Source organism: Suricata suricatta, chromosome X (assembly GCF_006229205.1).
Source record: "Suricata suricatta isolate VVHF042 chromosome X, meerkat_22Aug2017_6uvM2_HiC, whole genome shotgun sequence".
Classification (NCBI taxonomy): Eukaryota; Metazoa; Chordata; class Mammalia; order Carnivora; family Herpestidae; genus Suricata; species Suricata suricatta.
The window spans coordinates 73,188,098-73,207,853 of record NC_043717.1 but is presented as its reverse complement, the minus strand read 5'-3'; the positions used below and the strand labels follow the sequence as shown (position 1 = coordinate 73,207,853).

General features: G+C 38.6%; 1 protein-coding gene across 2 annotated transcripts in view; it reads right to left on the bottom strand.

Annotated features, from left to right (window-relative positions):
• Positions 1-7,025: 7,025 nt before the first annotated feature.
• Positions 7,026-19,756, bottom strand: part of LOC115284321 (NACHT, LRR and PYD domains-containing protein 3) — a 22,651-nt gene continuing 9,920 nt past the window's right edge. Inside the window, exons 3-10 of one of the 2 annotated variants that reach the window (XM_029931016.1) lie at positions 18,119-18,289; positions 17,832-18,002; positions 15,510-15,689; positions 14,685-14,855; positions 14,417-14,587; positions 13,941-14,111; positions 13,646-13,816; positions 7,026-9,266 (exon numbers count right to left, since the gene is read on the bottom strand). In XM_029931016.1, coding sequence (XP_029786876.1) covers positions 9,185-9,266; positions 13,646-13,816; positions 13,941-14,111; positions 14,417-14,587; positions 14,685-14,855; positions 15,510-15,689; positions 17,832-18,002; positions 18,119-18,289 — 1,288 coding nt within the window. In that variant the 3' untranslated portion in view covers positions 7,026-9,184. The remainder of the gene's footprint in view (positions 9,267-13,645; positions 13,817-13,940; positions 14,112-14,416; positions 14,588-14,684; positions 14,856-15,509; positions 15,690-17,831; positions 18,003-18,118; positions 18,290-19,756) is intronic. The other variant, XM_029931017.1, reaches the window with a different exon arrangement.

Genomic DNA, 19,756 nt, shown 5'->3' with positions numbered 1-19,756 from the left:
GTGTATAATTCCATTTCTTTGTGCCCAGGAATATAATTACTGGGTCATATAGTAGTATTTGTATCTTTAGTTTCATAAGAAACTGACAACTTGCTTTCCAAAGTGGCTGTACCATTCTATATTTCCACCAGCAACGTATGAGTGATTGTTTATCTGTATTACTATCAGCATTTGGTGTTATTATTGTTTTTTGTTGTCATTCTGGTAGTTATGTGGTGGTATTTATTGTGGTTCTATTTGCATTTCTGTAATGGCTAATAATGTTTAACATTGTTTCATGTGCTTATTTTCCATCTGTATATCCTCTTCATCTGAATGTCTGTTCATCTCTTTTACCTGTTTTCTAGCAAAATTGTCTGGTTTTTTACTGTTGAGTTTTTAGAGTTCTTTATATATTTTAGATAATGAGTCCTTTGTTGAGCATATGGTTTATAAACATTTTCTCCTGCTTTGTAGCTTGTCTTTTCATCCTCTTAACAGAGTCTTTTGCAGAGAATGTTTTTGATTCATTTTTAAGTTTGATGTAGCTCTAGATCCAGAAGATTTTCTCCTATACATTTTCTAAAGTTTTATAGTTTTACACTTTATATTTACATCTGAAATTCATTTTCATTTTTGTATAAGGTGGAAAGTTTAGGCTGAAGATCATATTTTCTTTGTGTGTGTATGTGTGTGTGTGTGTGTGTGTGTGTGTGCGTGGTGTGTGTGTGTGTGTGTGTGTGTGTGTGTACCTGTGAATATCAAATTGCTCCGACGCTATTTGTTGAAAAGACGATCCTTCCTCCATTGAACTGCTATGTAAAACAAACTGGAAAACAAAAAATTTGGCATATTTGTGTGGGTTTATTTCTAAGTTCTCCATTCTGTTTTAATGATCTATGTGTCTATCCCTCTTCCAATGCCACAGTCTTCATTACTATAGCTTTGTAGTAAACCTTAACAAATGATGCCTGTTTCGTGCACCATTGTATCATCAGCTCTTTGAACAGTGCCTAAAAATTGCAGATACACATTTTTTAATATTTGGGGGTGGAACAGCTCTGGGTGAGAACAGTATCATGAGCTTTGTTGTCTAATAGAACTTTTTCCAATGACAAAATTTTTTTCTATCTGCATTACCTAATATGGTAGCCACTACACACGTGTGGCTATTGAGCAGTTGGAATATGGCCAGTGCAACTCAGGAGCTGATTTGAAATTTTAATTTAATTTTATTTGATTACAATTTAAATGGCCCCCTGTGGGGAGTGGTTACTGTTTGGGCTGCACAGGTCTAGAGGGCATCCATTGAAGTGGGGGACTAAAATGGAGGCATGAATAAATCATTAGGTTTTGAGAAGTCAAGGAGTGCTAGGCCAAAGTTCTGAATGCATCAACCAGGTGAACAGTGAAGCCCCTGGGACACCGACATGAATGTTGAGTAGAAAGGCTATGTGTTAGAGGCTAAAAGGCCTGGATTGCTTTAGGGGCATAACCAGTGTCTAGGTAATATAAATAGTGTATGATAAGTGAGTGATTTGGCTGATATGTGCCTTAACATTGTTTCCAGAGAAACAATGGCCTGGAAGCTTCCTCAAAAAAGCAGGAAGATGCAAGTCCCTCTTTCAGTCCATATAGATTACTATCCTTGGCAAAATGGCAGAGTCAGCGAGGGCAAGGAGGAGCAAGTAGCATTTGGTGATGAGGAGGAACACATAGGAGAGCCTTTTTTTAAATCACATAACAAAGGATCTGGTGGATACAGTGGACAAATTTGTGAGGTAAAGATGTCATGGGAAGAAAGGCTGGAGAGAAGGGGCATAAAATAATATGAGGACATGAGAGATGGCTGCAGAAAGTCTGCTCTCCAAACTGCTGGAGCGGTGGCAGAACTGGTGTCTTGGAAAAAGGCTCTGTTGCCATGATTATGAACTCTTTAACAGGGTATATAGTGTTTGAACCGTTTTTGAAGGAAAGTGACATTCTGTAACCACATGATATATATTAAACCTTGCATGAAAGTCAACATTTTGTGAAACAAACTTTTTTTAATTGTGGTAAAACATATACAACATAAAACGTACCATTTTGACCATTTGACAGTGTATAGTTCAGTGGCACTTGGTACAGTCATAATAAATAAATGATTTTAAACAAACAAAAGGGCAGGGGTGCGTTTATGATGGTGGTCAATGATGGGAATATGGTGGCCTTCACTGTTCTCCCAGCTGCAAATGCAATGAAAGTATAGTGTCAAGCTGCTTCAGACTAGGTGCTGGCTGAGGTACATGTGATCTTGAAGTGGTTGGTGGCTCTTATTTGTAGGCTCTGAGTTCGGTGCAGATATATTTGGTTCATTTGAAAAGGATATATAAGTGAATGTTCAATCTAGTTTCCTCCTTCTGCTACCGAAGAGGCCATTAACACACTATTTTGAGCCACAGAAGTTAATGAAGCCTCTACTGGCCTTGTTTCCTAATCTATAAAATGTAGTAATAGTCCCAAAGTTGTCAAGAAGAATATATATGTAAAGAATGTATTAGTACAGTCCCTGACATATAGTAGGCTCTCAATACTTGATAGCTATTATCATTATATTATGGTCCTGATCTAACTATGCCTTCTATTAGATCTATTAGAACAGTGAATGTATCCCCTCTGTTCAAGTATGATCGTGTTAAGGACTGTGTGTACTCATTTTTTTATACCCCATTGGTCCAGCACATAATAGGTAGTGCATATACATTTGTTGAATGAAATAATAATTACTCTTTTATGTCTGCTTCCTTCTTTCTCCAACCCTAGGCAGAGTCTACATGAAGAGGTATGATTGTTAACAACGCAAGTTTTGGGGTCAGACAGGTTTGAATTTTGGCTCTGCCACTTACTATGTATGGGACCTCTGGCAAATTACTTCACAATTCTCATCTCATATAGAACATGAAAAAATAAATATCTACTTCATAGAATTAAACAAAAAAATATAATACATAGAAAACCCTAAATATTCCCCCAGAAAAGTACTAGATGTAACAAATGAATTCAGTAAAGTTACAGGATACAAAATTAATATACAGAAATCTGTTGCATTTCTATACTAATGTCAAAGTTGCCAAAGGAGAAATTAAGAAAACAATTCAATCTATAATTGCACCCAAAGTAATAAAATACCCAGGAATAAATACAACCAAGGAGGTTAAAGACATGTACTCTGAATTTATAAACATTGATGAAAGAAATTGGAGAGAACACAAATGGAAAAACACCATGCTCATGGATTGGAAGTATTAATATTATTAAAATGTCCACACTACCCAAGGTAATCTACAGATTCAAGGCAATCCTTAATAAACTACCAATTGTATTTTCCACAGAACTAAAACAAATAATATTAAAATTTGCATGAAATCACAAAGACTCTAAATATCCAAAGCAATTTTGAGGAAGAAGAATAAAGCCAGAAGTATCACAATCCCAGATATCAAACTATACTACAAAGCTGTAGTAATCAAAACAGTATGGTACTGGCACAAAAATAGACAGGTACATCAATGGAAGAAAATAGAGAGGGCAGAAATAAACTCAGACCTATATGCATCAATTAATCTATGACAAGGGAGTAAAAAATATACAATGGGAAAAAGACAGTCTCTTCAATAAATGGTGTTGGGAAAACTGGGCAGTTATATGCAAAAGAATGAAACTGGATCATTTTCTCCCACCATACACAAAAATAAACTCAAAATAGATTAAGGATCCAAATGCTGAGACATGAAACTGAAAATCATAGAAGAAAACATAGATCTATTTGACATCAGTCTTAGAAACATTTTTATAAAGGCAACCGACAGAATGGGAAAAGATAGTGGCAAATGGCATATCAGATAAAGGGCTAGAATCCAAAATCTACAAGGAACTCACTAAACTCCACACCTGAAAAACGAATAATCCAGTGAAGAAATAGGTAGAAGATCTGAACAGACACTTCTCCAAAGAGGACATCCAGATGGCCAACAAGCACATGAAATGATGCCCAGTGTCACTCATCATCAGGGAAATACAAATCAAAAAACCACACTGAGATACCACCTCACACCAGTCAGAGTGGCTAAAATGAACAAATCAAGAGACTATAGATGCTGGCAAGGGTGTAGAGACAGGCATCCCCCTACACTGTTGGTGGGAATGTAAACTGGTGCAGCCGATCTGAAAAACAGTGTGGAGGCTCCTCAAAAAACTATCCATAGAACTCCCTTATGACCCAGCAATAGCACTGCTAGGGATTTACCCAAGGGATACAGAAGTGCTGATGCATAGGAGCACATGTACGCCAATGTTCATAGCGGCACTTTCTACAATAGCCAAATCATGGAAAGAGCCTAAATGTCCATCACCTGATGAGTGGATCAAGAAGATGTGGTATATATATACAATGGAGTATTCCATGGCAATGAGAAAGAATGAAATCTGGCCATTTGTAGGAAAGTGGATGGACCTCGAGGGTGTCATGCTAAGCGAAATAAGTCAGGTGGAGAAGGACAGATACCATATGTTTGCACTCATAGGTCTAACAGGAGAACAGGAGAAACCTAATGGAGGACCAAGGGGAGGGGAAGAGGGAAAGAGAGTTGGGGAGAGAGAGAGGGACACAAAACTTGAGAGACGATTGAATACTGAAAACGAACTGAGGGCTGAAGGGGGAGGGGGGAAAAGAGATGGAAGTGATGGAGGAGGGCACTTGTGGGGAAGAGCACTGGGTGTTGTATGGAAACTAATTTGACAATAAACTACTTACAAAAAAAAAGGGAAGAGATGCAGAGTAGAACACCATCAGTTAATGTTTCCCGCCGCACAGATACAATAGATGGGAATAACCTCAAGAGCACAGATATCAGTAAAATGTAAATAATTAGGAAATGATGAGTTTAGAGTATTTATGATCTTTATTTTAATAAAATTTACTTAATTGCAAGTTTATATCATTTAATTTCTGATAATGGCTTTAACAACTACTGACTTGCAAAGTTCCTGAAAATGTAACTACCAACTTTCATGAGTCAGTATGTGCCAGTTCCAGCATATCACTGAAAGAATCCTGAGAAAGTCACTCCTTTTCATGCACAAGTCTCTTTCCCATTGGTATGCCACTAAAGCCTGAAAACCCACCATTTAACTCATTCCCTTAATATGAGCTCTGCGTTTGACATACTAAGGAGAGCCAGATTAGGAATAAGGACACTTAAACTCTAATCCCAGTCTTATGAATTGGCTGTGTGATCTTGACCTCTTGGTACTCTAAGTACCTTATCTGTAGAATAAGGAGGTTAGACAACTGGTGTTAAATCAATCTTTCAGATACGCTTGTGTGTGTGTGTGTGTGTGTGTGTGTGTGTGTGTGTGTTTGTGTTTACAGCTATAGTGAGGTATAAATCACGTACAATGAGCTAGATATATTTAAAAAGTATAATCTGATGAATTTTGACTAAAATCACCACCACAAACAAGATAATGAGCATATCCATCACCTCCAAATATTTTTGCGCCCCTTTATAATGCATCCCTTCCTCTCTCCAAACCGGTTGCTAGGTAACCACTAATCTATTATTATAGAATACTTTGAATTTTCTAGAATTTTATTAAAATGGAATAATATGGTAAGTATATGCTGTTCTTATAACTATTATTTCCTTTCTTCTGCTTGCTTTGAATTGAACTTGGTCTTTTTCTATTTTCTTATTGTGAAAGATTTAAGATCTTTCTTTTCTAATACAGCTGTTTAGTGTTATAAATGTCCCTCTAAGCACTGTGCTAGCTATTTCCCACAAATTTGTATGTCTTGTATTTTCATTTCACTGTTTAAAATACTTTCTAATTTTCCTTAAGGCTTACTCTGGAGCCATTGATTATTAAGAAATGTGTTATTTATTTTCCAAATATTCATAGAATTTTTCATATTATCTTTACTGAATTTTAATTTACCTCCATTGTGGTCAGAGAACATATTTTGTATGACTCGAATCCATTAACTTTATTGAGACTTGTTATATGACCAAGATATGGTCGATCTTGGTAAACAGTCAATGTGCATTTGTAGAGTGTTTTCTGCTGTTGTTGGGTTGAGTGTTGCATAGGTGTCAACTAGGTCAAATTTATTATTTGTGTCGTTCAAATCATGTACATATTCTTGCTTATTTTCTATCTCCTTGATTTACTAATTATTGAGAAGGATGTTGAAGTCTGTGACTAAAATTGTGGATTTGTCTATTTCTCCTTGCTCAGTTTTGTTTCATATATTTTGAAGGTGTTGATTAGGTGCAAATATTTTTATGCCCTCATGAAGAATTAACTACATTATTACAAAATAGCCCTCTGTGTTTCTGGTAATATTCTTTGCTTTGCAATCTTCTTTCTCTAGTAGTATACTCACTCCAGCTTTTTAAAAATCAATGTTAACATGGTGTATCTTTTCCCTATCTTTTATGTTTAACCAATTTGTGTTTTTATATTTAAAGTGGGTTTCCTATAGGCAGCATATAGTTGAGTTTTTAAAAAATTTCTAGTCTACCAATCTCAGCCTTTAATTTGGTTACTGTGAGACCATTAACTTTAATATGATTATTGATATAGTTCTGTTTAAAACTACCACCTTGCTATTTTTTTCACAATGCCGCCTGTTATTCCAATGTCTGAAAGCTGCCATTTCATGTATTTTTCCCATTTTTTAGTTGTTAATGTGGGAAGATGAATCCATTCACTGTTACTTCATCATTGCTGGAAGTAGGAGACCTCCACATTTTTTCATACTGATTTGTTATTTATATTATGGATGTTCGCCTTGTCTTTATACGTATGCCAAATATGTTCTTCCAGTTTATCACTGGTCTTTTATTTACACATTTTTCTCATAAAGAGATTTTTAATTTTGATGTTCTCAAATCTTTCATTCTTTTCCTTTGGGTTTTTGTCATGCTTATAAAGACCTGCCCTATATTTTCTTCTCAATTGTCATGTTTAAAAGAAGAAAAATAACTCCTCATATAAATGGGTTTTATTTTTAACATCAAGTTTATTAATTATAAAATCAATACATGCATATGGTAAAAACATCAAGTAGAACAGAGGGCTATAGATAAAAATGAAAACCTCCTTTCCTCTTCTCTCACTGCCCCTCTTTGCCAAATTCCTCTTGACGAGAGATAACACCTATTGGCAATTTCCTGTAAATATTCTTCCACACATATGCTGAACACATACACATACATGTGTATTTGTCCTTTTGGATACAAATGGGACATATACACAAACACCCACACATGGAGTACTGCAATTTTTCATTCAACATTATATCCTTGAGGTCTTACTGTGACTGAGCTTTATCAGCTTTTTACCAGACTCACAGAGGGACCAGGGCAGTCAGAGAAGATGGAGGGGGATGTGCACAGGGAAAGGCATAGTCATCTCTGTAAAGCCAACACTTAGCACAAAACCTGGCACATAATAATTCTCAATAAATAAGTCTTAAATAACTAAAAGGAAAGGACTTAAGAAAACTGGAAACAAAGTGCTGTCTTGACCATCTCAGGCCACATGTGGTCTCCCAACCAAAAGTTACCATCTCCCAGGGCAGCAAGGAACAACATGTGATGACGGACGAGGACATGGAGCAGCTAGACCTCTTGTAGGCAGTCACTTCCACTATGTGGATCTTCCCCCACTAGACTCACCATCCCCAGCGCTCACCCACTAGATTTACTATCTCCAGCACACATATTTAGTTCAAATGCACAGTTAACACTGACTACACAGCAGGAAAATCTGAGAGCTCAAAGACTACACAGCTGAGTTATATTACATTTATAGCCTCATACAAATAGCTACCATGATAGTTCCTACTATGGGTAGGCACCATGTTGGGAACAATAGCCAAACAAGTTTAATGCCAATTTATCCTCATTTTACAGATAAGAAAATAGAAACTGTTAGAATCCAAGTGACATGTTCAAGGTCACACAGCTAGTCAAGTAGCTTCCAGAGACAACTCTGTATCTCAACTGGACCGGCCTACTTTTCTGCCCATCCCATAACATATTAATTCCTATTTCATGGACTTTGTGCTATTTTCTTTGCGTGGTATTTCCTTCCTCCACTTGTCTCATCTAGTGTTTTGTAGAAGCTATGCAGAGAGAGAAACATGGGGTTGTGTAGGATCAATGCAAGGCCATGCAATTTGCTGTCATGGGTGAGGAGTGAGTCAGCCGTAGTAGTCCATGAACAACAACAGGGTAGGTATTAAAAGTTCAGAAAGGGAGCTGAGTCTGGGAACTAGAGAGCACCCTCAGCTAGAATGCAGATACTGCCACAGCTCAGGAAACTAAGGCACACATTTCTCTCTCCCTAGGTGCTTTTGGTGAGTGGCTCACACACATAGCCCTGCTGCCTGCAGTCTCACAGCCACTAAGCAATGCATGTCCCCCATCTCAATCCTGCCCATTCTCAAGGCCCGCATCAAGTTGCATCTCCATGAAGCCTTTCCAGAACTCATTTCTCTCTTTCCTTTGTGAATTATAGCTTTTTAAAAAATCAGCACCATAAGATATAACATGTTTGTATACCCTCTTGCCCTTTAATCATTTCAAGTATCTTGTTTTTTTAAGTTGACTTTTTTCTTTTTTTCATAGTAAAATGGTTTTTTTTTGTTTTTTTAAATTATAGTTTATTATCAAGTTGGTTTCCATATAACACTGCTCATCCCAACAAGTGCCCTCCTCATCGAATCCTTGTTTCATTAAGTTGACTCCTTCACATCCTTTTTCTATTATTTCCCTGTCTGGTCTGGGTATTGTAAACCTGGCTAGGTTCCAGTCCCAATTCTCTAATGAGCTGTGTGACCTAGAGCTAGTTACAACCTCTCTGAGCCTCATCCTCTTACTTTTAAGGTTTCTGTGAGAACATAGTAAACATTATAACACAACATATGAATGTAAGGTATTATTGCTGAAGACATTTGAACTAAAGTGTCTCTGCCTTTCACATCCAACTTTGTGGATGATTCTAACTAAGAAATAGAAGTCACTGCTGCTGTTTCACACTAGGGTCCTTGGCAAAGGTTAACAGGTTTAGAATAAGAATACTGCACAACTGTTAAGATGGTGGCAGATGGAGGGGGTCTACTATATGCAGCTGATTCAGGGGCTCTCCTTGGAAACTACAAGGTGATTCCAGGCTTGCTCATTTTTAAAGCTTCCATCTTTCTGAATGTTTCTTCATGTAAATGGTCCGTGTCAATGCTATGAAAAATGAAAAGAATCTTGTGTCAAGTCAAGCCAGTAGATGCCTTCAGTAGCTTTCCTACTCACAAGGATAAGTTTCCCATTCCACTTGCTCCATAGCACCACCACTCAGTTACTTCACCCACATCTACCTCTTCCCTCAACCTTAGCTCCTTTCCTTGAGAAAATGCTTGACTTCCTGTTGGACTCTTACTCTAGTCCTTATCTGCCTTTGTTCAAGGCCCCTTAGACCATTAAGTTCTGCCCCCTGTCTATGGGCTCCTTTCCCTCACACTACAGATGTGCCCGTCCTCAAGCCAGAAAAGGAAAAGACCAAGTCCCTCCCTCCTGCAGTTCCACCAGTCCTCTCAGCTACAGCCCCACATCTCTTCTCCTTCTCACAAACTTTTTTTAATGTTTATTTTTTTTTATTTTGAGAGAGAGAGAAAGAGAATGAGCTGGGGAGGGGCAGAGAGAGAGGGAGACACAGAATCCGAAACAGGCTCCAAGATCTGAGTTGTCAGCACAGAGCCCAACACGGGGCTCAAACCCACATTCTGTGAGATCATGACACGAGCTGAAGTCGGATGCTTAACTGACTGAGCCACTCAGGCTCCCCTCCTTTTCACAAATTTCATAAAGGGTTAGTCTCTGCTCCTTCTCTCCTCCTTACCTCCTATCTTCAAGTCACTGAAATCTGATTTCTGGCCTCACCATGCTACTAAACCAGCCCTTGAGAAAGTCACCTCTGGCCTCCTTTAGTAAATCCAATGGATAAATGTTTCAGTACTTGTCCTCTTGGATCTCTCTGCTGCATGTGATACTGTTCAGCACTTCTTCCTTGAAACTCACTTTTCTCATAGCTTCCAGGACACCATTTCTCTCCTGGTTTATTCCGTGGGTTTCCCTTCACATACCCACTTCTTAAAAGGTTAGTATTTCCCTGGGCTAATTCCCCAGAGATGTTCCTAACAGGTTCTTCTCTTTTCACCCTCCCTAGAGGATCTCATCCGTTGTCATGGCTTCAGCTATCATCTCCAGGGCACACTCCTATATCCAACTACCTATTTACTAGAAAACTTCCCACAGTGTCCATCAGGCACTTCAAACTCCACATGTGTGTCCCTGATTAAAATCCATTGACTACAAAAGAAGGCACAAGCTCTTTCAAGTGTTTAGTGAGGCACAGATTTTAGTTTGTAATGGACAGAAGCTAGTCCTTATCTAGCAAAGTGAAATGAGTAACCATGCTAATTATGAAATTGTAGGGTAAGTAGATATTTAATGCCATACAAGTGTAACAAGACCTTCAGAATTTTTTTTGATTGACTTACCAAAAGTTGCCTTACCTCTTGATGTATAGAGCCCACTGTTGGGCAAGAGGTAGGCCAATATGCTTAGGAAGCCCAGAGGTCTTCAGAGAGTTAAGAGACCAGTTATTCTCAGCCCCTTCTTTCCAAGTTTAAAATTAGGAACACGTATCAGGGTGAGCTAGGGGCCTTTATCCAAGACCCAGTGCCAGGGAAAGGCACCACAGACCATAAAATAAGATGATCTTGATGAAGGAAGGTTTAAGTGGGGCCCCTGACTCAACTCAGAAGCCTATATCTTTGTGGGACAAGGGCAGGTTATATAGATAGATAGACAGATAGACAGATAGATATGAATCTGTGGCTGATTCCAGGAGCTCCTCTAGACCCGACCACCTGGACACATACAGTACTTTAGAGAACAACGGCTGTATGTTTGGGTGTGGACTAATATATCTGTAACCTTAGAGCCCATGTATAATGGCACTGCAGGGCTGGCAAGGATCCAGACTAGCCAGGCATCATGGTCTAGTAACCAAACTTCTGTGGGACTGGTTAGGGTCAGTTCTTAGGATCAGCCCCCTGTGGCAGCGAGAAACAGCAGCGGCAGTGGACTGATTCTTTAACCAACTTTGGAAACAGCACTAGCTCTATCTTGGGGACCAATTTTGGAAAGGGAATAGAGGCTTCAAAATGTACCACTGCTAGAGTATGTGTGTGTGTGTGTGAGAGAGAGGGATGGCTGATTTGCACTCAGAACTCTGCTAACAGGTCTTACTAATTACATACAGCATAAAATGCCTTAACTACCCCCTCAACCTCACTTCTTGCCACATTCTGCTTTGTGCTTTATGCTTCAGCAATAACAAACTCCTTGGATATTTCCCACCCCTTTTCCCATCAAGTACCATAAAATGTACTGTTTATTGTATGATACCTTGCTCATGCTATCTCCTGAGCTTAGACTACCCTTCTCCATCCTCACTACCATTTCTCCTGGCAATAGTCCTGAGACTTAATTCAGGTGGTCCTTCCTCCAAGAAATTTTCCATGTCCATCTTGGATGGGTTTGTCTTCTGCCATGACTCCCTTAAGACCTCATGATCACATTATTGCATTATTCAGTTTACGTGCCTGTCTCTACCATTAAGCCCACTGGCCCCTGCAGAGCACAGATCATGTCTCATGTCTTATTTGCTCTTGTCTCCTAGCACCTGGCACACTTGCCTAGCACATAGCAGATATTCAGCAAGTACTTATGGAATGAATGTAAGTAAGCTCTGTCACTCTGAGGCCACAACCTTTTATCCTTTGACCTTCTGAATGTCTAGACACATACTTTTTATTGGACATATCATTAACTGTCTCCTCTCTTTGCCTTTAGATGCTCTAAATTACTAAGTGATCTTCTATATGTATTTACTATATGCAAAGCAATGAGCCAGGAACCTTTTATTGGGGCAGGGGGAGAATACAATGAGGAATAAGATTGAGCCTTACACTCAAACAACTCTTAGAAAATAACCTTCTTCCTCCAGCCTTTGCAATTTCCAGCAGAGACTCCCCCTTTTAGAAGATTCTCCTGGATTTACTCCATCTCTATCCTACCACAGCATTAAATAATCCATAGTTTTCTCTTACCTTACTTGGATAAGTATATATTTCTATTAATTTCAGTGTTGTTTGTCTTATATATACTCTAATATTCAAAACTAATTTGAGGTCAGTGAATGGTATCTTTTGTGTGTGTGTGTGTGTGTCCTCTGTTTTGTATTCTGAGGTATTACTGCACACTTTTGTCAACTTTTCAACTGACAAGTTATAAAGGTTTGAAGTTTGGTCTGAAAACACAATGGAAGCACACTGGTTAAAAGACAAAGAGCAAGAGATACAGGAAACAGTGTAACAATTTGGAATAAAAAAGCAAATAATGGCGTGTCATCACAAAAATATTTCTCCTTGCTATCACTTAGGACCATAGCTGGAACATACACAATATAGAATGCTACCACATTAAGTTACTCAACATTTAAAGAAACATTAGGATTGATCATTAAGCTTATTCCAACGTGCTGACAATAAAGCCTGCAGTCGCTTCTTTTGAGAAAGGCACCATGGAGGTCCCTAAATCCCTGATGCTTATCATGTCATGAATAACTCCCCCTTTCTGGGCTGTAATCACTATACTTTCAAGCCTTTGAAACGAACATATTTCACTTTGTTAGTAAAGAACCAGCTTCTGTTTCAGTGAGACTTGTAATCAGGACTTTATGTTGTTTGCATTTATATTTCAATCCATCAAATTGGTCTTGAATGTGGAATTTTTGCACTCGGCCTTTATTTTCCATTATGTGTTCCAGTTCTGGATGCCAGAAATGAACAGCCATTTGGTCACCGGTTAGCTGCCAACACAGCATAGCTGTATCCTAATTAAGAATGACTTTGCGTGTCAATGCCAGCCTGCAAGCTGACAGATGGGCATTGACCAGAAAGGGTCTAGACCTCTACTTTCTATAACTGCATCATTACAGCTTCATTCCCTTGAGTCTTAAAGACTCTCAAATGTAAACATTAAGACCTCCAGCAAGTATTAGAAGAGGAAAGGGAAAGAATCTAACATTTATGGAGCACCATCCTATGTGCCAAATATTGTACTGGATACATTTATAATTAATGTTTCACTTCATGTCAACATTCCCCATGTGAACACCAGATAGTCATGTACTAGTATTAGCTCCATTTTACAGACAAGGATACTGAAGTGCACGGAAGTTAAGTAAGTACAGTCAAGTAGTTAGGAGATGCTAAACCTAGTATTTAAGCCAGACCTAATAGAATCTAGATCTGGTACTTTTTTTTCTACACCATGCTGCTTCTCTTAGCAGTGAGATCCAGTGGTGCCTGTTCTCTGCCTCTTTCCTTGGCTCTGTGTCCAAGGAGGAGGCCTACTGGTAATTTCATTTCCTTTGATATTTTGCCTAGGCATAGTTCGCTCTCAGTTCTTTCCTCATTGCAACGGCCTATCATCAAACCCAACGTGTTGGCCTTGACTCCCTCCCTCCCACTTCCCCCACCACATTAACTTACTAGAATGTTTGTAGTTTACATATTGGCTGAATCAGTGCATCACACAGCATTTGCACTCCAAAATCCTTGAGGTCATTTCCACTTAGGTCTAGCAGCGTTAAGTTTTCATTTCTGTTGAGGACAGAGGCAAGGGCTCCACAGCTCGCATCTGTGAGATGACATTCTGCTAACCTAAGGGGGATTAGGGATTCGAGGAAGAAATAAATCAGTTTTACCCCAAGTTCCACAAAAACCCTCCATTTCATATATAGCCTGGAACAAGAGCCCAGTGAACAAAGGGTTCCTGTGCACTTACCACAAGGTCTGTAGTTTGCAGGAGGGGTGTTTCAGCCCTTCGCACAGCACCTGCATACCCTCGTCCCCTAAGGCATTATCACTGAGGTCAAGGTCTCTCAGGTACTCATTGGAGTAGAGTGCATTGCACAAATCCTGACAACACTCTCCAGTCAGGTGGCAGGCCCATAATCTGCCAGGAAGTAAGGTAGAGAAGGCTGGCATCATTTCATCTGTACTGAGTCACTTCAGAAATTCTATTTGCCCAGTGGAAAAACACATTAAAAACTCAGAGTGTCGTGTAAAAAAAAAATCCCCTGGGCCAGGGCCAAGCAGAGATTGTGGAGTAGTGGAACATTTATTCCCCCTGAATTATTTGGATCTTCATTTATTGCTTCCTTGGAGATTCAATCACCAGGCCAAAAAATACTCATTTAATTTTAAGAGTTGCTGAAACATCAGGAAACTCAGCCTATGGCTATAGTCCATGATACTTACGCCAGATCTTTTAACTGACAGTCAGGCTGTTTTAATCCTTCGCACAGAAATTTCAGTCCCAGATCTTCAATTTTGTTATTAATTAGAAGCAGCCTTGTCAGGCTCCGGGTGGAGCTCAAGACTTGGGAGAGGGATTCACAACAAGCCGCAGAAAGGGAACACTGAGAAAGCCTAGAGGAATGGAGATATCAAGGTGGCTGTTAACCACGGAGTCCTACTGCACCTCAAATGCCAAGGCACATGTGAACAAGGATAAGCAGACACTTACACAAGACTCTGGATTACACCCTGTGCATGCTGCAGACCTTCACAGAGATGCTGTACTCCTATGTCCCCCAGGGCATTGGCGAACACAAATAACTCTTTTAAAGTCTGACTCACTTGCAAGAAAGAAGAGAGCTCCATACAGCTAGCTTCTGTTAGGTAACATGTGCTCAAGCTACCAAGAGAAAAAGAAGAAAAAGGCATTTAGCTTTCCCTAGCCTCCCCATTTAACTAGCCATCCTTCAAAGTCCAGCTCTAAGTGCAGCTCCTTCACAAAGCCTCCTGAGGTCCTCCAGCCTACAGGGACCTCCTACCTTTCCCTGGGCTCATCTGGCATTTTTAAAAGATTCCACAGTTTTGGGCACTTCATTACATACTGAACTGTGTTGTTCTCCAATTGTTTCATATCGGTGTGCCCTTTAGGGCACCCTTGTCACTTGTCCTTCTGATAACACTACCCACATTAAGTCGAGTATTGGGTGCATACTAGGTGTTCTTTATAGAATTAATATTTAAGTAGTGGCATTCCTGTAAACATGTAAGATGGTAGTATACTGGAAAGAGCATGAGATTTGGAGACAGGTTTTGGAGTTACATCCTGACTATACCACTTTTGAGTGCTGTGACTCTGGACAAGTCACTTTTCCCTGTGATCTTCAATTTCCTCATCTGTACAACAGAGATAAAAAATCCATTTTTAAGGTTATTGGAAAGAGTAAATTAGATAAAATTAATTCTGCCAAGCACCAAGCATAGATCTTGGCACACAATAGGCACTTGACAAGTTCAATAGTCATAAGATGCTGTCAGACAATTCTAAGAAACTTACTCTAGTTTCTCCACTTTACAGTTGGAATGTCTGAGACCTTCACAAAGATACTTCACCCCTGTATCCCCCAGGGGATTTTCACTCAGGTCAAGCTCAGTGAGGTTTGTATTGCAAATGAGAACAGAAGCAAGATACTTGCAAACAACCTCTGAGCTTTCAGGGAGAAAGCTAGCACACAACCTGGAAAGAAAGAAAGATGAACAGAGATAGAATTGGCTGCTTTATTATCCTACTCATCCCCTGCCCAAAATACCTTATGAGCAGAGAAAATAAAGGCCCATTCATACAAGACTGCCAACCTTGAGTATGTCACAACCTCCAGAGGAGAAATTACACACTGCTCCCACAACACTGAGTCCCCCAGTAGAAATTTAGTAAGTGTTGACTGCCCCTTAAAAAAAGTATTAAGAGGAAATATCAAGACAACCTAATCTCATTTTAACTCCCTGGATAAATTTATAGTTCTATCTTGTAGCTTCTCTCAAATCCCAGGGGGGAAGTACTGTAATATCCTTAATAGGCTTTAAGGTCAAAAGATCTTTCCTATTATCTAAAAGTCCATTATTGGGGTGCCTGGGTGGCTCAGTTGGTTAAGGGTACAAATTTGGCTCAGGTCATGATCTCACAGTTTGTGGGTTCGAGCCCCTCATCGGGCTCTGTGCTTACAGCTCGGACCCTGGAACCTGCTTTGGATTCTGTGTCTCCTGCTCTCTCTGCCTCTCCCCTACTCATGCTCTATGTCTCTCTTTTTCAAAAATAAACATTAAAAAAAATTTTTTAGTCTATTATTCATTAATTTTCCATCCTTACAGAGATCCAGCCCATCATTATTTATCCTCCACATAATATTCCTTATTTGGGACCAAGAATGGTTTTTACCAACCCTTCTATCCTCGCAGTCTTTGTTTCTCCATATTAAGTTGTTCAATTTCTTGAACTATTTCCCATCAACTATTTCTTCCATTATTTTAAAGAATTTCTATGATATACACTACAGTTTTTGAGTCCTCAATTTTCTCTTCAGTTACCAGGCTCCAACCTTAGCTTTAGAAATTTCAAATAGAGGCATTTTGCCAAAAAGAGTTTCAAAGTGGATTTTATAAAGTTTTAATGCTAAAGAGCTTTTGCCTTAAAAAAAAAAAAGTCCCACATATATATTATGATAGTTAATGTTATGCATCAGGTTGGCTGGGTCATATATCCAGATATTTGGTCAAACATTATTCTAGATGTATCTGGAAAGGTACTTTTTAGATGAGATTAATTTTGAAATCAGTAGCTTTTGAGTAAAGTAATTTACCTTCCATAATTTGGGTGGGTCTCATCTAATGAGTTGAAAGGTTTTATAGAAAAGGACTGACCTGCTGAGGAAGAAGACAGAATTCTCCTGGGAGAATGCCTTCCCACTGGAGCTGCAACATCAGTTCTTCCTTGTGTCTCCAGCCTACTGACCTACCTTGCATATATTGAACTTGACAGCCAACATAATCCACATGAGCCAATTCCTTAAAATAAATCTCTGTATACAGCTAACTCTTAAACAACACAAGTTTGAACTGCACAAGTTCACTTAAACATGAATTTTTTGGTAAATACAGTACTGTAAACATATTTTATCTTTCTTATGATTTTCTTAATAACATTTTCTTTTCTCTAGCTTACTTTAAGAATACAGTATACAATACATATATACAGAACATGTTAGTTGACTGTTCAGGTTATCAGTAAGGCTTCCAGTCAACAGTAAACTATTTGTAGTTAAGTTTTTGGAGGGTCAAAAGTTATACATGGATTTTCAACTGGGGGGGCTGGCACCCCAACCCCCATATTGTTCAAGAGTCAATTGCATATTTTATATACATCTTGTTTGTTCTGTTTCTCTAGAGAACCCTAATATGTATATGATAAGGTTTTTTTAAATTAAAATCATTACCATGGACTTTGAAGTCAAACACATGTGGGTTTTGAATTGTGCCTTTACCATTTTATTTAGTCTTTTGATTGTCTTGGGTCTCCAGTTCTTCATCTTCTAAAATGGGGATAATAATTAAAGGAAATAATAGATACAAAGCACTCAGCACAATGCTTAGCACAAAGTAACTGTCCAATAAGTGTGGGTTATTATTATAGTCACTGATGTTATTGTTACTTACAATTAAAATTCTCTTCCTAAACTTGTTGCATAGGAACAATTTTAGGGACTGTCACTTTTATTCCTTCTCTCCATGACTCTTTGAAATGTTTTGATCACACAACATCCATTTTGAGTTGCGTATTAAAATTTTTTTTCTTGCAGTAAGGAAAGTAATAGTTACAACTTACTTGAGCTTCTGTAATTTGCAATTTGGATCTTTTAAGCCTTCACAGAGCAATTCCAGAGCTGAAGCTTCCAATTTTGTTTCCCTAAATTCCAGATCAGTGAGCCACTGACTGGTGCTGAGAACAGCTGCTAGTGCCCCACAAGAAGCAGGAGATATAAGGCATCGGTACAACCTTCAAAGAAAAGAAGAATGACCTCATCATCTTGTTCATGCTATCCCCACATGCAAAGAGAAATTGACAAAAAATGATTACGAACAGAGACAACAATATCTCCTGCTATCAGTTACCTCAATGTCTGTAAGACACAGTTTGGCTGCTTTAATCCTTCACACAGAAGCCTCATTCCTGAATCTTCCAGGGTATTTTTTACAAACTCCAAATCTGTCAAATACTGGTTAGTTTCAAATACTAAAGAGAGGTCCCTACCATAAGAAGCTGTGAGGTGGCAGAAAATCAGTCTGTGTGGAGAAAAAGACATTTTAGAGAAGAAAGAAAATAGGACTCCCCTTAAAGGTACCTGTATGTACCTTACAGATGTAATGATTTTTTCAATCCACTCAACAATTTATTGGGTGCTTACCACTGTGCCAGATGCTGAAAACATAAAAATAATTAAGACCCTGACCTGGCCTTCAAGGAATGCCCAGTTACTGGGGCAAAACAATTAGAAAATCATGGATATGGTGTGAAAAGTACTGCAAGTGGTATGCACAAGGTATCATGGGGACACAGAAAGGTAGCACAATTCAACCTAGCTTGGGGTGGGGCTTGAAGGATCAAGAAATGTTAAAAAAAAAATACTTGAGTGCTGTTGTGAAACGGGAAAAGAAACTGAACAGCTAGATGAAGAGAATGGAAGGAGGAGGAAGAGGAGGGGATGAAGGACAGTCCACTCATGGAGCAGCCAGTGCAAAGGCCAGAAGACAAGACACCAGATGCTTTGTTTGAGAAACAGCTGACCATTGAACAATTTCAGGGGGGTTAGGGGCTCTGACTTCCACGCAGTTGAAAATCCACCTACAACTTCTGACTCCTCCAAACCTTAACTACTAATAGCCTACTGTTGACCAGAAACCTTAACAACAATCAATTAACACATATTCATATGTTAAATATATTACATACTATATTCTTACAATAAAGTAAGCTAGATAAAAGCAAATGTTACTAAGAAAATCATAAGGAAGAGAAAATACAATTTATAGTATTGCTCTGAATTTATTTTTAAAAATCCACATATAAGTGGACCTCCACAGTTCAAATCCCCTGTTGTTCAAGGGCGAACTGTATTTGATATGGCCTATTTTAAAACACTAGAAGGATATATATGTCAAATTATTAACAGTGGTTATCTTCTAGGCTGGGGAAGGGTAAGATTATAGGGAAACATTTACTTTATAGGTATTTAAAATTTATTTACAATGATCATAAGTTATAAAAAGTAATTAAAAATTTAAAAACATATGCTTACTATAAATAATTTCTACATTAGAGAAAAATATAAATAATAAAGCTTTTTTAAGTACTATATTCCTATCACCCCAAAATAATCACTGTTAAAATTTTGGTACATGAATTTCCAGATTTTTAATGCATGCATACATACGTTCTTTGTAACAAGTGAAATCATAGAAAGATGTATTTTAAAAAGATAAAAACTTTTTCGAGGTGCCTGGGTGGCTCAGTCAGAGTCTACCTCTCTCTCTGTCCCTTCCCTGCTCACACTGTCTTCCTCTCTCAAAAATGAACAAATATTAGAAAAAAAAGTTTTTAAAAAGATAACACCTTTTTCCAAACCTCCTCTCCAATTCCACTTTCCAGAGATAACCAATGCTAAGAGTCTGGTGTATACCCTCCCACTCCTTTCTCCAAGATCATAGAAACACACACACACACACACACACACACACACACACACACACACA